General features: G+C 51.2%; 1 protein-coding gene across 2 annotated transcripts; it reads right to left on the bottom strand.

Annotated features, from left to right (window-relative positions):
* Positions 1 to 3,277: 3,277 nt before the first annotated feature.
* On the bottom strand, positions 3,278 to 11,092 carry PTGR3 (prostaglandin reductase 3). Of its 2 annotated transcripts, none has more exons than XM_047086320.1 (2): positions 10,817 to 11,092; positions 3,278 to 4,257 (listed from the first exon to the last, which is right to left on the bottom strand). In XM_047086320.1, the coding sequence occupies exons 1-2, from the start codon at positions 11,023 to 11,025 to the stop codon at positions 3,333 to 3,335; spliced, it is 1,134 nt and encodes a 377-aa protein (XP_046942276.1). In that variant the 5' UTR covers positions 11,026 to 11,092; the 3' UTR covers positions 3,278 to 3,332. The 2 variants fall into 2 exon arrangements, with proteins under 2 accessions (XP_046942276.1, XP_046942277.1); XM_047086321.1 differs by lacking the exon at positions 10,817 to 11,092 and adding an exon at positions 10,336 to 10,385.
* Between the last annotated feature and the right edge of the window lie 1,702 nt (positions 11,093 to 12,794).

Genomic DNA, 12,794 nt, shown 5'->3' with positions numbered 1-12,794 from the left:
CATGAAGGGGTTAAAACCCTATCCGTTACAAGTCGGGTGGCCGTTATAAATGTTACCCAAATAAAAGCCAGAAACAGGAACCCAGAAAGCAGGTCCCTACGGCAGGCATGTGTCTTAAATGATATCATCTGTCAAGTTTCCAGCATCTTGTGGTGGTGGACACAAAAAGAAGGCCTGTGTTGTACCCAGGACGTTACCTCCTCGTTAGCTGGAATGTTCCTTAAGTACATACTGTAGGATTTTCATTTTAATAAGCAGCAGCTACCTGTCCCTGCACTTTCGTTAGATAAATACTGGCTGATTACTAGTGGCCACTTATAAAGGCTCCATCGTACCCTTGGGAAACTCCATCCAGATGGAATCATATAATAACAACGCATAGAGCATATCGAGCAAAAAACTTCTGTGTCATTTCTTTGCAGACTATTCCCGGTTTCCGGACCTTTTTTTTTTTTTTTTTTTTTTTTGGATGCTGACATCGTTCAATAGCAGAATTCACTGTCAGAGAGACCCGAAATAACGATGTTGGTATTTGTTTTTTCTTTTGCGTGCAAAACAAATTTGAAGGGACGGCATTGGGTTTTTTAGAAGTCACAACGGAACGGCAAAGAATAGCTTCTAGGCTTGCTTACCAGTCAACCGCTCCGTCTGCCCAGCCAGAGACCTCAAGGCTGATGCGCAGAGAAGGCCACCCTGAGAACCGAGAAGTAATTCATCCACCATGATCATTCAGCCCCGGCCCTGTCTCTAAAACAAAGACTGACAATCGCCCTGAATTATGGATGTACTTTTTGTGATCTGCGATAACAGTTCAGGAGAAAGGTGTTGAGAACATCACACCATTTCACCTCCCATTAGACGCTGGTCTTGAACGATAATCCCAGAAGATGAAACTGATGCTGAACTATGACCCTCAATTTACAAATCATTTTTCAGAAGAATAAGGAAAAAAAAAAGTTTAAACATATTTTTGGCATTATCTGAATGGGCGGAATCCTTCATGCTTGTTTTCTAAGAATAAATGAAAACAGCATGTCCTGTAGTTTCTTAGTTTGGGGGGGGGGAGAGCACGAGGATTTCAGATTATGTTTTATTTTAAACCTGGGTGTTTGAAAAAAAATGTCTTTTTTTTTTTTTTTTTTTTACATAGCTGAATTTAGTCGATTCCTTCAAAACATAATAAATTTCTATTCTGCGGTTTCAGGGATCCATCCGTTAAAATGCTGGTCTTTCATATTTATTACCCTCCCATTAAAATGAGAGAAACCGGGACGCACTTCAGTTTGTAAGAAGCGAGAGCTGGCAGCGTCCTGGTTCCTCGCCTTGACAAAGGGAGAAAGTGCATTACCGCTTAGACTTCGCACATCTATCCGCACGGGGAGCAGCACACACGGGGACTGTTCTTTGATGGGATGATTGGATCGCGGCGCTTTCCCATTACCAGTCATTTCCCGTGCAGATACATTCATAAAACCTGTCCCCTCCCCTGTGTTTGTGTGCGTATCCAAAAGCGAGGCGAAGTCTCCTTCCGTTTGGCCGTGGCTGTTAGGTCTGAAAGGGACAGATTAATAACCGAGCACCACATTGGGCCAGCTTTTCTTGTACCCTGCACTCGTCACCCCTTGCTATAATGAGGACACAAAGAGGCTTGCATCAGGCTTCTACCCTTCTTCATAACTCAAAAGCGTCACAGTGGCAGTAGCCTCTAGTGCTATTTGTCTTTAGTGCAGTTGTGACACTTCGGCATGATCCATAATTTGGCAGCTATTTACCGTGACATTTCCCTTCAGTGCAGCCATAACATTCAGTGAAGCCATTATTTGGTCCCATTTACCATATAAATTGTATTGTTGTGCATGCATGCTAGCAGCTACATTAGGTACCTGAAAATGAGTAAATCTTGTAAAATAGATACTAACAGCTATTCAGCAGTAGGATTTCCTCGCTCCTCAGACGGGAGGAAAGAAAAATTAAATATGGTCACCGGGTTTCCCGGAGCATCTTTAATTGCGTTCCTATTTATTTAGCGTGTTAGATACACTGGGGCCAGAGGCTTTGAGAAAAGGATCTGGTGGGCTTTGCCTTCAATCAGAAAGGCACCGTGGGATTTCCAACGGAACGGTGAAAGCCGAGCTGAAGGCGAGGGGGCAGGCACGTCGGCGGTAGGCACGGCTCACGAGAGAAGGCACATGACGGGACTCTCACGTGTGACCCCAGGCAGCGGTGCCCAGGAGCACCTCATCCCCGACAGAGCGAGGGCACAGAGAAGTGAAATGGGAACGGAGGAACAGCGTTCCACGCTAAGCACGCTATTCTGTTTCCGTGATCAGAGAGAAAACGCACGGTGTCCAAGAAAGTCTGCAACACGGAGCAAGTATCTTATTATTTCCCATCCCATCAAGCCCCTCCTCCACATGGTGCCCTTTGATGGATCCCACCTCAGGCCTACGAAGGATGCTGTTATCAGCCTCTGGCGGTGTGCCTAGAGAGTGCGTCTCCCCTCGTGGTGGGGGTTTTGTTGTGCAGACCCTCCCCGTGGATGAAGCACGTCCTTTCCTTCCCGGGCAGGTAACCCCCAGATCTCCGTTGAGCCCCTTTCCAAAATCTGCTTTTGTCTTCATCGGTTTTCAACACTAATTTGCTTCTTAAGGGAAGAGAGAGGCTTCCCATGCCACATGTGCCTCCCCAGGATAATTGTGCGTAAAGCATTAAACAGCAGAGACTTTTAAAAAATAGGTCTGTGTTCACTTAGTCATTTTCCTAATGATCTAAACAAACAAAAAAAAAATCAAAGTTTTGGGAGAATTCCTCCAAATTTCCATTTAGATAGTTGGTGATTTATAAGAAAGGAAGGGCCATTTCCTGGGAATATGGACTCTGAGAATAGATGGCTGTCCTCCTGCCCTGTCTCTTATCTATTAACTGCTCGTTAGCGGAAGACCAAACTCTCCCAAAGTAAGGAATTTGTGAACTATTTTCAAGACTGATTTTAAAATCCCATCAAGCTGAAGGCATACTGATTTGATCAGATCTTGCATCAGGAATTAATTTAATTCCCTGGAACAATAAAGCCTGGAATGAGACTGTCTATGGCCAAAGAACTGAATGTAACGGTTTTACCTCTGAGCCATCGAGGGAAGTTTTTATTGGCATTTTTTTTCAAGGGAGGGGCAAAAAAGAAAAAGAGAGAGAGAGAGAGACAGAAACTCATTCGTTAACACCTTTTAAGAGATATGATCTCCATTACCCACCAAAAATAAACTGATTCGACTCTTTCTGAGGAAGAAGGTGCCCGTTTTCTTTCTCCTTTGACTTCTGCCATCCTTCTGAGTTTACAGCTTACTGTTGACAGAGTGAGGTAGTTCGAGTACAATTTTCCCAGTGTTTTTTCCCATGTACATATAATCGACAGCCCGGAATACGGACTCCAGGCCGATGAACCTGCCCTCTGCAGACAGGTCTCCGAGGTCCACCTCGCAAACCAGGTCTCCGTCCACACACATCTGAAGCAAGTGCTCCACGGCTGCTTGATAGTCAGAACGGTAATGGTTCAAGAAAAAGCCCTGAACGCTGGCGGATTTCTTCAGCAGTTTGGCTGGTAAGGTTCCTGCTCTCACAGGCGCAAGGCCGGTGGGAGTCTGGTAGCCGGAGATGAACCCAATGACTATCAAGCGCCCTTTGGTAGCCAAGGCATCTACGGCCAAGTCGAACATGGCTCCCCCGACGGATTCATACACCACATCGACCCCTTTGGGGTACTCCTGCTTCAGGACTGTACCGACGTGCTCGGCGTTATAGTTGATGGGGCGATCACAGCCGATCGATTTCAGAAAAGCGGACTTTTGATCAGAGGAGCAGGTCCCAATGACATGGCACTTGGCCTTCTTGGCAAGCTGCACGGCAAACTGGCCCGTTCCCCCCGCTGCTGCCGTCACCAAAACTTTTTTCCCTTCGGACAGTCCTCCGAGCTCTTTCAGGCTGATGTACGCGGTGGTACCGCTCACCGGCACGGTGACATACTCGGGTTTCACAGAGGCCACGGGGGCCGCGGCTGTGGCAGGCACCACGGTATACTCCGCGAAAGAGCCAGGTGCCATATAAGCCACAGCCTGGCCCACCGTGTACCGGGCACTGGCAGAGAGGCCTAAGGCTACCACCTCCCCCACGCCCTCGAAACCTACATCGAAGGGGGTCTTCACCGAAGGGTCATACCGGCCAGCTGAATAGTTGATGTCAGATGCGTTAACACCGACAAATCTAGAAGAAAACAGACAAACAAACAAACGAGGATATTAAGAGGTTTCCTTCACCAAGGCCTTGGTATCCCGCTTAGAAAAATTCCTCTAATTCCAGGGACCGTGGACGGGTGGCTCAGCTATCTATCCTGGTAGAATTAAAAAAAAAAAAAAAAAAAAAATCAGTCTTGATATTCAGTTGAAAAAAAAAAAAGTTAAACAAGTATCAGCCTGACCGGGATTTGCAATCAGAATTTTGGTACATGTTATTTTTTTAAATCAGATTGGGAATCGTTTCGTACCACTTTAAACACCAAGTTCTTTATTTCACACGCGATTTCCTTTCCTCCTCTTTCTTTCAAAAGGAGAAACAAACTGTTAAAAAAAAAAAAGTCAGGAAGCCCTCTTATACGCAAACTTCACTGCAGCTATGAGTTGGAAATTAATTGGCCTCTTAACAAAGATGTTAAAAACAACAGTGAGATAAAATATATTCGGAGAAGTAGACTTGTATTGATTCTGGCGACAATTTAACACTTCGGATAATAATAGTAATGACAATGATATTATTGAAGATTCAGGCAGTGTGCAAGGTCATCGTCTGCTACATGCTACTGCAGCGTTGTTTAAAACACTGCTAGACTGGCCGCAGCAAATTTTCTTTCTGATGTAACTATGTCCAGCGTGAAACTATGCATTTTGATTAATTGAACAAAAATTGTCTCATAAGGGTAGAAATTTTTATGGAACATTCAACATTTTACAGTGCTTTTTAGATGAAAAGGAAAGCAAATCGTCACTATATTTTTCCTCAACAAGAAGCAGAGACATAACTTGATTAATACCAGATGATTATTTTCACTTTGGTATCCAGAGTCAATTTAATTGCGAGGCCGGTATTTTTACCAGCTTTTTTTCATCTCCATATACCTCATAACAAAAATATCCTACTACATAAGAAAAAAAGCCGTCTACTAAAAAATGTCAGGACGTGGCTGAGACACATAATGGAGGACCCTAAAAATGTCATTTCCACCTGTAATGAAATGAAAAGATGGGGGTGTCTGGTGGCAGAAGGAAAGCTGGTAAGTGGGTCAGTTTAAAATAATTCACTTTTAATTTAACTTAATAAACCAAAACTGCCCTGTGCAAGGACCCACTTCTACCGTATTAGAGATAACACTTTGCACTTATAAATGTTCCCTGATGATCATGCCCTGTGTATCTACAATATTGAAAGCTCTCTACATATTGTAGAAATAAGAAAGCAGGAAACAATTTCTTTGGGGCATGTCAAGCTGCTTTCAGAAGTTAGCACATCACGTAGCCTCAACAGCACACTACAGAATTCCATAGCCATCGATGATAACACAATAATGAAAAGTGGGGGAAATGAGTTTTGCTGGTTTTCCATCTGGGATTTAATACCAGATTGTATTTTGGGGGTGGGCGCCTGATCTTTCCTTTCAATTTACATAATTCTCGGGGTTTGGGCTTTTTTAAAAAAAAGGGCCAGGTTCCTCCGAGCATGCCTCTGGACTTCACAGAAGGCAGCTAGGGCAGAGCCCAGCTGGAGCGTCTCGCCTCCGGTGCCCCTGCTGTAGAGGCTGTAAAGCAAAGTCCAGGAAGGGGTCCGTGGGGTGGAAGTGACGGTGGCTTGCTCCAGGGGTGGGGGACTGAGGCCCTGCCACCAGCTCCTGTCTCTTCGCCCAGGATTAACCCTTCCTGTGCCCCTCTCTCCTCCTGTCTCAGTCCCAACTGGAGAGGCCCTTCCTCCTCGGGGACCCCCCCCCTTGGACTCAGAGGGACGCCCCTGTGGCGGCTGGCCCCACGGGTCCTCCCCACCTCTAAGGAGCTCGCCCTGGGTGGGGTGGGGTGGGGGGGGCTGCTGGAGGAAAATGCATCTCTGGCTGTCCCTCGCTCCCAGCTGTGGTTTGCCACTTGCCAGGGGAAGAGATGGCAAGAGCAAGCGGGGCGCAGGCAGGAGGAAAGTGGAGGAGAGAGGGCACAGGCAGGCGCCGGAGTGGGGGGCGATGGTCAAGTGGAGGTGGGAGCGGGCTCTGCTGGGAGCTGGGGCGCCCGCGGCTGACTAGCGGCAGCTTAAGTTTTCCACGGGGGCTTTGCCTCAAAAAGCAAATCGAACCTTGAGGTTGAGCCCGGGCACAGCCGGAGCAGCGGCAGGAGACCCGCAGGGCCCTCTGCGCGCCCCGTCCAGGTCGCACACGGCTCTGCGTGTGCCCTGCGGCACCCTCCGTGAGCCCCGGCCAACCTGCTGGGCGCCAGAAGTCCTTCTGGAACCGTCTCCCCTCGGAAGTGCCCGGCCTCCGCCGACTGCCTCCCCTCCCGTCCCGGCTCTCCACCGCCACCACGGAGAGGCGCGATCGGGGACTCTGAGTCCCGGAGCAGGCTGGGGCCGAGCGGAGAGGCCGGGCTTTGGGGAGGAGGGGCCGCCGCCCAGGCCTGCGACCATGACCTCGGCCTCCCCGGGCCGGGCGGGGTCCCGACGGGCAAGCCTAGTCAGCGCAGGCCGCGGAGCCCGGGCGCAGGGCCGTCAAGCTCCCCGGGAGTCCCGAGAACACACAGCGCGCTGGAGCGCAGAGGCCACACGCCCGGGGCCCGCCTGCGGCCGGACCGTGACCTTGGCCTCGCAAGCACCCCCGTTTTTTTTTTTTTTCCCATGTTTCCCCCTCCCCCCGCCCTGCCGTCTTCTAAATTGCCTGCCTCGTCGTCGGTGAAGGAGTCGCCCGGGCTGGTGGCGACAGCTCCCCGCTACTCCGCTCTGCGCACCTCGCCCTCTCCCGGGTCTCCGGTGGGCCCCCGCCTCCCCCGGACCCCAGCTTTGACGCCGCGAGGCCGCCGCAGCAGGTGGGGACCCGCCACTGCCTGGATGAGCCCTCGGCCTTACCTGGGCTTTGGGAAGAGCTGCTTGAGGGTCGGGAGCCCGCGCCTTCCGCCCCTCCAGAAACAAGTTCAAGAGCAGCGGGCGCAATGGGAAAGGGGGCCCGGGCCGGGGAGCAGGGGACAGCAAAGGGCAAGCAAGCGAGAAAAAGAAAGGAAAGGCACGCTTGGTAGAATGCGTGCATTTCGAGACTCTCCTTGTACCTTAATTTAAAATATATGCTCTTAATAAGTGCAGGGTCCTAGCAATCCGACCGGAGGATCCACTCAGAAGACTAAAATCGAGGAACCCCAGGAAAAAGAATGGGGCCGGTGAAGGCTTTCCCCAAATATATACCCTTCGAGAGTCGCCGGTTTATTTATACTAAAAAGTGCTGAACCCCTTCCTTCGTCGTGTTTATTATGAAGCAGGCAGTCCTGCAGAGGCAGGGAAGCGCTTTCTTTGAACAAAAACAAAATGCGAAGACTCGAGTCTGGAGCCTTCAACACTGGGAGCCAAACAGCGTCGTCCAAATCAGATCTTACTTAAAAAGAAAGGAAGGAAGAAAGAAAGAAAGGGAAGAGAAGAAAGAAAAGGAAAGAAAAGAGAAGGAAAGGGAAAAAAAGGAGAAAAAAGAAAAGACAAAAGAAAAGAAAAAAGAAAAGGAAAGGAAAGGAAAGAAAAGGAAAGGAAAGGAAAGGAAAGGGAAAAAAATCTCCGCCTGGAGAGTCAGCAGAAATACTGTTACCCTCCCCGTGAGCAACAAACCGTTTATCAAAAACGCCTTCCCCATCCCCCACCTGCTCTTTGCCATTACTACAAACTCTTTGCTCCATTATCTTACACTTGAGCAGAAAATCGTTAGAAATATTTGGAAACGAAATAATGTGTCACTATCCTTCGAAAAAAGGCTAAAAATAGCACACAAGCTGACTTAACCGGAGGGTGTCTTTCTCCCTTTCCTTCTCTTTCCTGAGGGCTGGGCACTGAGAGGGGGTTGTGAAGTTGTCCTCGGCTGTAGGAAACAGTGAGCACTGGATAAAGGGACATCAATTAGACATTCTGCAGGGATTTTATGCGCCCCTTTCACACCTTCCCTAAATGGGATAAACTTGATTATCCTAAACCCACCTCTGACTTAAAAGCACTTCCCTCTCTGTGAATAAAGAATTTGTATTTTCTGTTAAGATGGAATGAGATGTGCAAATATCCAACTGAAAGGAAGAGTCAGGCGGGGCACAGTGAAAATCCCCAAACACCTTTCTGAACAAGTGAATGTGCGCTTAAGCCATTCATTCCAGAGTAGATTTTTATTATGAGAAAAATGAAAAGTGCTTGCATGAAATTTGTATGCAATTAACACTGTTCCTGGGGAAGATTTGGTCTAGGATTAAATGAACTAACCTGCCGTGAATAGACCTCCAGTCTATTAAAAAAAAAAAAATCTGTAAAATGCCTCCCCCCTCCCCCCCCCCCCCCAACTATTTACAAGTATAAAGGATCTTCTTACAATTTGGGGTTAGGAGCAGATCTTCCACAGAGTACGGAAAGAGGAGGCAAAGATTCACCCCCTCCCAACAGGCAGAAAAACTGGCCCCATTCTCTTTCTGATATGGGCTTCAAGGTAGAAGTTAGAGGTCAAGTTGTACCCATACTAAACGCACTATACTAAAGGGGGCTCTTGGCATATGTGAAGGGAAAAGAGAGGCATGGATCCTAAAACAATCCGAACCGATGAGCTCCAAACGTTGGGAGCCGCGGCTCTAGATCCCTGACCACCGAATTCGGGGACCATCCCCGGTGACCCAGCGCGGGGGGTGCCCGGGCCCTGTCGCGGAAGAAGCAGCTAAGGGTGACGGCGAGGGAGCTGTCAGAGGAGCCGGGGGAGGGGAGGACAACCCAGGGGGTTGGGGAACACCGCAGGTAGAGAGGCCAGGCGGCAGCACAGGGCGGGCGGGAGCACCCTCCACGGACAGCGGGACAGCGCTGGCGGGTGGTGCCACTCCGCCGCTGCTGGGAGTGCTCTAACTTCACACCTTCCCCCGCCCGCTCTGCTCAGTCGCCCCCTCCCCATTTCACACCCGGTGTCTGAAACGGATTTTATTCAAGCAGTGGTGTGTGTTTTACATCAGTGCTCACCGTCAACAGTGCACCTGATCAGAAAAATTAGAAGAAAAAAAGAAGAAACCGGCCCATGTGAAACTTTTTTGCTGGTTAAAGCCTGGAGGCTTTTCAGCCTACTCTCATCTCAACTTCTAGCAAATCACTCGTGTGTCTGGTGTGCTCTGTGTGTGTTCCTTCTTTTTAACTTGGTAGGATATGCAGCCTTATCTCAATAGCTTTAGCGCTTTATCCCATAAAGAAGAAATCCTCTACAGCCTTGTTTCCACCGATGAAAACTTTTAGAAGGACACACACATCCACCTTTTCAGGCACTCTCTGCACCCCAGCCCGAGAGCCAGCTTCCCCTCAACCCCACCCTTGGCTCCCTCAGTTTTTACGTTGCCAACAGGTTTCCAAAAGTTTGAAATCATGAGCAGAATTATTCAATCTTGCAGTCTTTGGAAGGCTGATATGAATCTCTAAAATGAACGGACTAAACGTGGCAGCAAGCCACGTAGGTGGGGAACACTTTGTCCTTCGCTCCTTGCAGGTGACTTACAGGACTTTCCAGGGCACAATTTACAACACAGTTACAACCAGAACTCACGCCTTCCTTCAACCGCACATCCAACCTGAAACATGCAATATTGTAGTCCTCCGATGGGACTGAGCAGGCGGGTGAGCCCTGCTCTAGCGTAGGGGACAGAGCAATGGGGAATGCCCCGCCTGCAAATAAGGCGGCGAGGGGGACCCACCAAACAGAGACCGAAGGGCACGGCTCCCACAGACTAAGGTCCCTTTCCTTCCCACACCTCTCCCGTTACTAGAGATTAGTGAGCTGGAAACACATCAAGGTAGGGAGTGTGGAGGTGGGACAGGCGATCAGAAGGTAGGGCGACCACTCGAGTGCCACCCAAAGGTCTGCAGATCGTGCAGGCAAATGCAGCCGTGCCCCCACCCCAGCCCTGGCCCAGCCGCCCCGGACGCGCCACGCGCCTGCCGGTAAGCTCTGGGGCACAGACAACAGCCACACAGCACTGACAACACGCAGACGACACCGGCGAGGTGCACACCAACACACCCAACGACAGGCTCCGCCATGGCGAGGCGGCTGCCAACCTGGAGCGCACGGGAAAAGCCAGTCGGGTCCTCGGCCTCCTTCCTCCAAAGCACGTTACCTAAACGTCGCAGATTGTGTCCAGCCTGTTCCTGGTCCACACTAAAGATTATGGGAACGCAGGAGTCGTGGGTGCGCGCGGGTGGGCCGGGCGGGGAGCCTCCCCTTCTGGGTCCCGTCGGTTTTATTTCGGGAGCGGGAGGGGGAGGAGGGAGGGCTGGGGGAGGGGAGGGGAATCCCAAATTAAAATAACCCTCAGTTATGAGGACGTTCCGTGGCATCGGATATTCACACCGGCAACAGTCACATTACGTTCGCCTTCGCCAGATGGCGGCGGGTTCAACTTCCCGGGATCTCGCAAAGTCAGGCTGTGCGCCCGAGCGCTCGCCGGAGTGTGGGGACGCAGGCCGGCCCGGGACAGCCGGGGAGCCGCGCAGCGCGGGCCGGGGCCCGGCCTGGGCGGGGGGCGCGCGCCGGGCTCACCGGTTCCGGACGAGGAGGTCTCCGTCCCCGGGGAGTGGCACCGGGCAGTCCCGGCACAGGGTGACGGCCTCGCGGAAGTTGGGGCTCAGACGGGTCGCCACCAGCTTCTGCATGGCGCGGGGGATGTTGGAGCCCTGGAAGTCCAGGAAGTGGCGGGCGTACGACATGTCCACGATGGTCCGGGCCCCGGCGGGCGCCAGCCGAAGCATGGCCCGCGCCTCTGCCCGCTTTCTGCGCCGCCGCCGGCCGGGGTCGCGCCCAGCCCGGGCCGCTCGGCTCGGCTCGGCTCGGCGCGGGCGGGCGGAGCAGGCGGGTCCGCCCCTCCTCCGGCCCGCGTGCTCCCCTCGACTCCCTCCCCCCCCTTCCCCACTACGACTGGCTCCCTCTCTCCCCCTCCCTCCCCGCCGCGCGCAGCGCCGGCGGTCCGCGCAGCCCCCGCGGTTCCCGGACGCGCCACCCCCGGGGTCCCGGCCTGGGGATCGCTGCCACCCCGGCCGCTGCTCCTTTAATCTTTTTGTTTTGGTTTGAATCTGCTCGGCGCAGACTGGCCAAGGATCCTCTCCGCCCTCCCCCTTTCTCCCGGCGTCCGGGAGGCACCGGATATCCCCACCCTCCCCACGCTCTAAAAGCCGGATTTGACTCCTCTAAAAGGGTGAGGGGGGCGGCGAGGGGAGCTGCGCGTCCCGCGACCGCCGCGGCCCTGAGCCGGCGGCAGCCCCGGGCGTCCTCGGAGCGGCGCGGCGCCGAGCGGCCGGCGCAGGCACCTCCCCTTCCCGTGCGAAGCGTTCACTTCCTTGCAAGGTGGTACGAATCAACCCCGAGCGCGGCCGGGGCGGCGGGGCACGGCCGGGGGCCCCGAGCCGCGCGGGGAGCCCCCGCCGCCAGTGCACGCGCGCAGGCACCCAACGCGGGGCGGGGACGCCCAGAGCACCCGGCGCCCCGGGCTCCTGGCCCCCCGGGCCCCGGAACGCCTTGCCCGCGCCTTCTGCCCTCAGCCTGTCCCATGCAAGTTGCACGAACTAAGCCATTTTATTTATTTTGGCCTAGATTTCGTGTTTTTCCATGAATGTTTTAAGTAGCCTCTACAAGACTGTTACAGGTTCCCATTGGGAAAGAACGCAAAAATTGGAAACTAGAGGGCCATATTCCCAGAGCACATAAGCATTTTAAACTTCTAGGTGGGGATGCCGAAGGACTTAATTGAATTGGAGACGTTGCAATTATGTATGAAGACCTCATTTTATAACCCAGCTAGAAGGATCCGACGTTCCATCATGTCAATTTTCTCCCTAATTGTCTATATTGACCAAATAATCAATTCACTTTTCATAGAGGGACCGAATTGAGTATCTTCCACATTTTTGTATGATAAGCTGAGTCCATCTTTACATTTTTATTAAAGGTATACATTTTAATTAAAAAACCCACTCTTGTTTTACACTTAACCTAGAATTACCAAAATCATGAAGCCACACAGTGCCCCTCCCCGATCAAATCTAACCCCCTAACTAAGACTGCAAAAATGACACAGGTATTTTTATCTCAAATGTTGGACATTCTCATCCAAGGATAGTTTGTGTCCACGTGGGTGCGTGTGTATGAATGTTCCAGGGGGTGGGGGGGGTGGACTTACAGGTTTAAAAATCTGCAGGAACTAGTGTCTACTTAACTTGGCTTATAACACATGGGTTTTACCCGGTATCAGCCAGTGGATTACAATAACAAACCCCTCAATGTCTTTCTCCAATGTGCAATCTTTTATGTTATGCTGCATTAAGATTTCTTTCTTTCTTTTTTTTTTTTTTGTCATATTGTTTAGCTCCGGAAAGAAAAAAAAAAAAGAAAACAAAGCAATTAAAAAGATTGACAGGTATGGTTTGTGAGAGACCTATTTGTAATTGTCAGGGTGACGTTGGCGAGAGGAGGAGGAGTAAAAACTGAAGCAGGAAAAGCAGCTCGATGTGTCTGTCTATCAGTT

This window comes from Lynx rufus, unplaced genomic scaffold, assembly GCF_022079265.1.
Source record: "Lynx rufus isolate CCGP_SWC_20201006 ecotype Redwood Valley unplaced genomic scaffold, mLynRuf1.p SCAF_20, whole genome shotgun sequence".
Taxonomy (NCBI): Eukaryota; Metazoa; Chordata; class Mammalia; order Carnivora; family Felidae; genus Lynx; species Lynx rufus.
The sequence above is the reverse complement of the archived record's forward strand: the minus strand, read 5'-3'. Positions and strand labels throughout refer to the sequence as shown.

Coding starts and splice junctions, on each gene's coding strand:
- PTGR3 (XM_047086320.1), bottom strand. CDS start 11,025: ATGCTTCGGCTGGCGCCCGCCGGGGCCCGGACCATCGTGGACATGTCG. Junction 4,258..10,816: donor GACCTCCTCGTCCGGAACCG/GTGAGCCCGGCG, acceptor GTTTTCTTCTAG/ATTTGTCGGTGTTAACGCAT.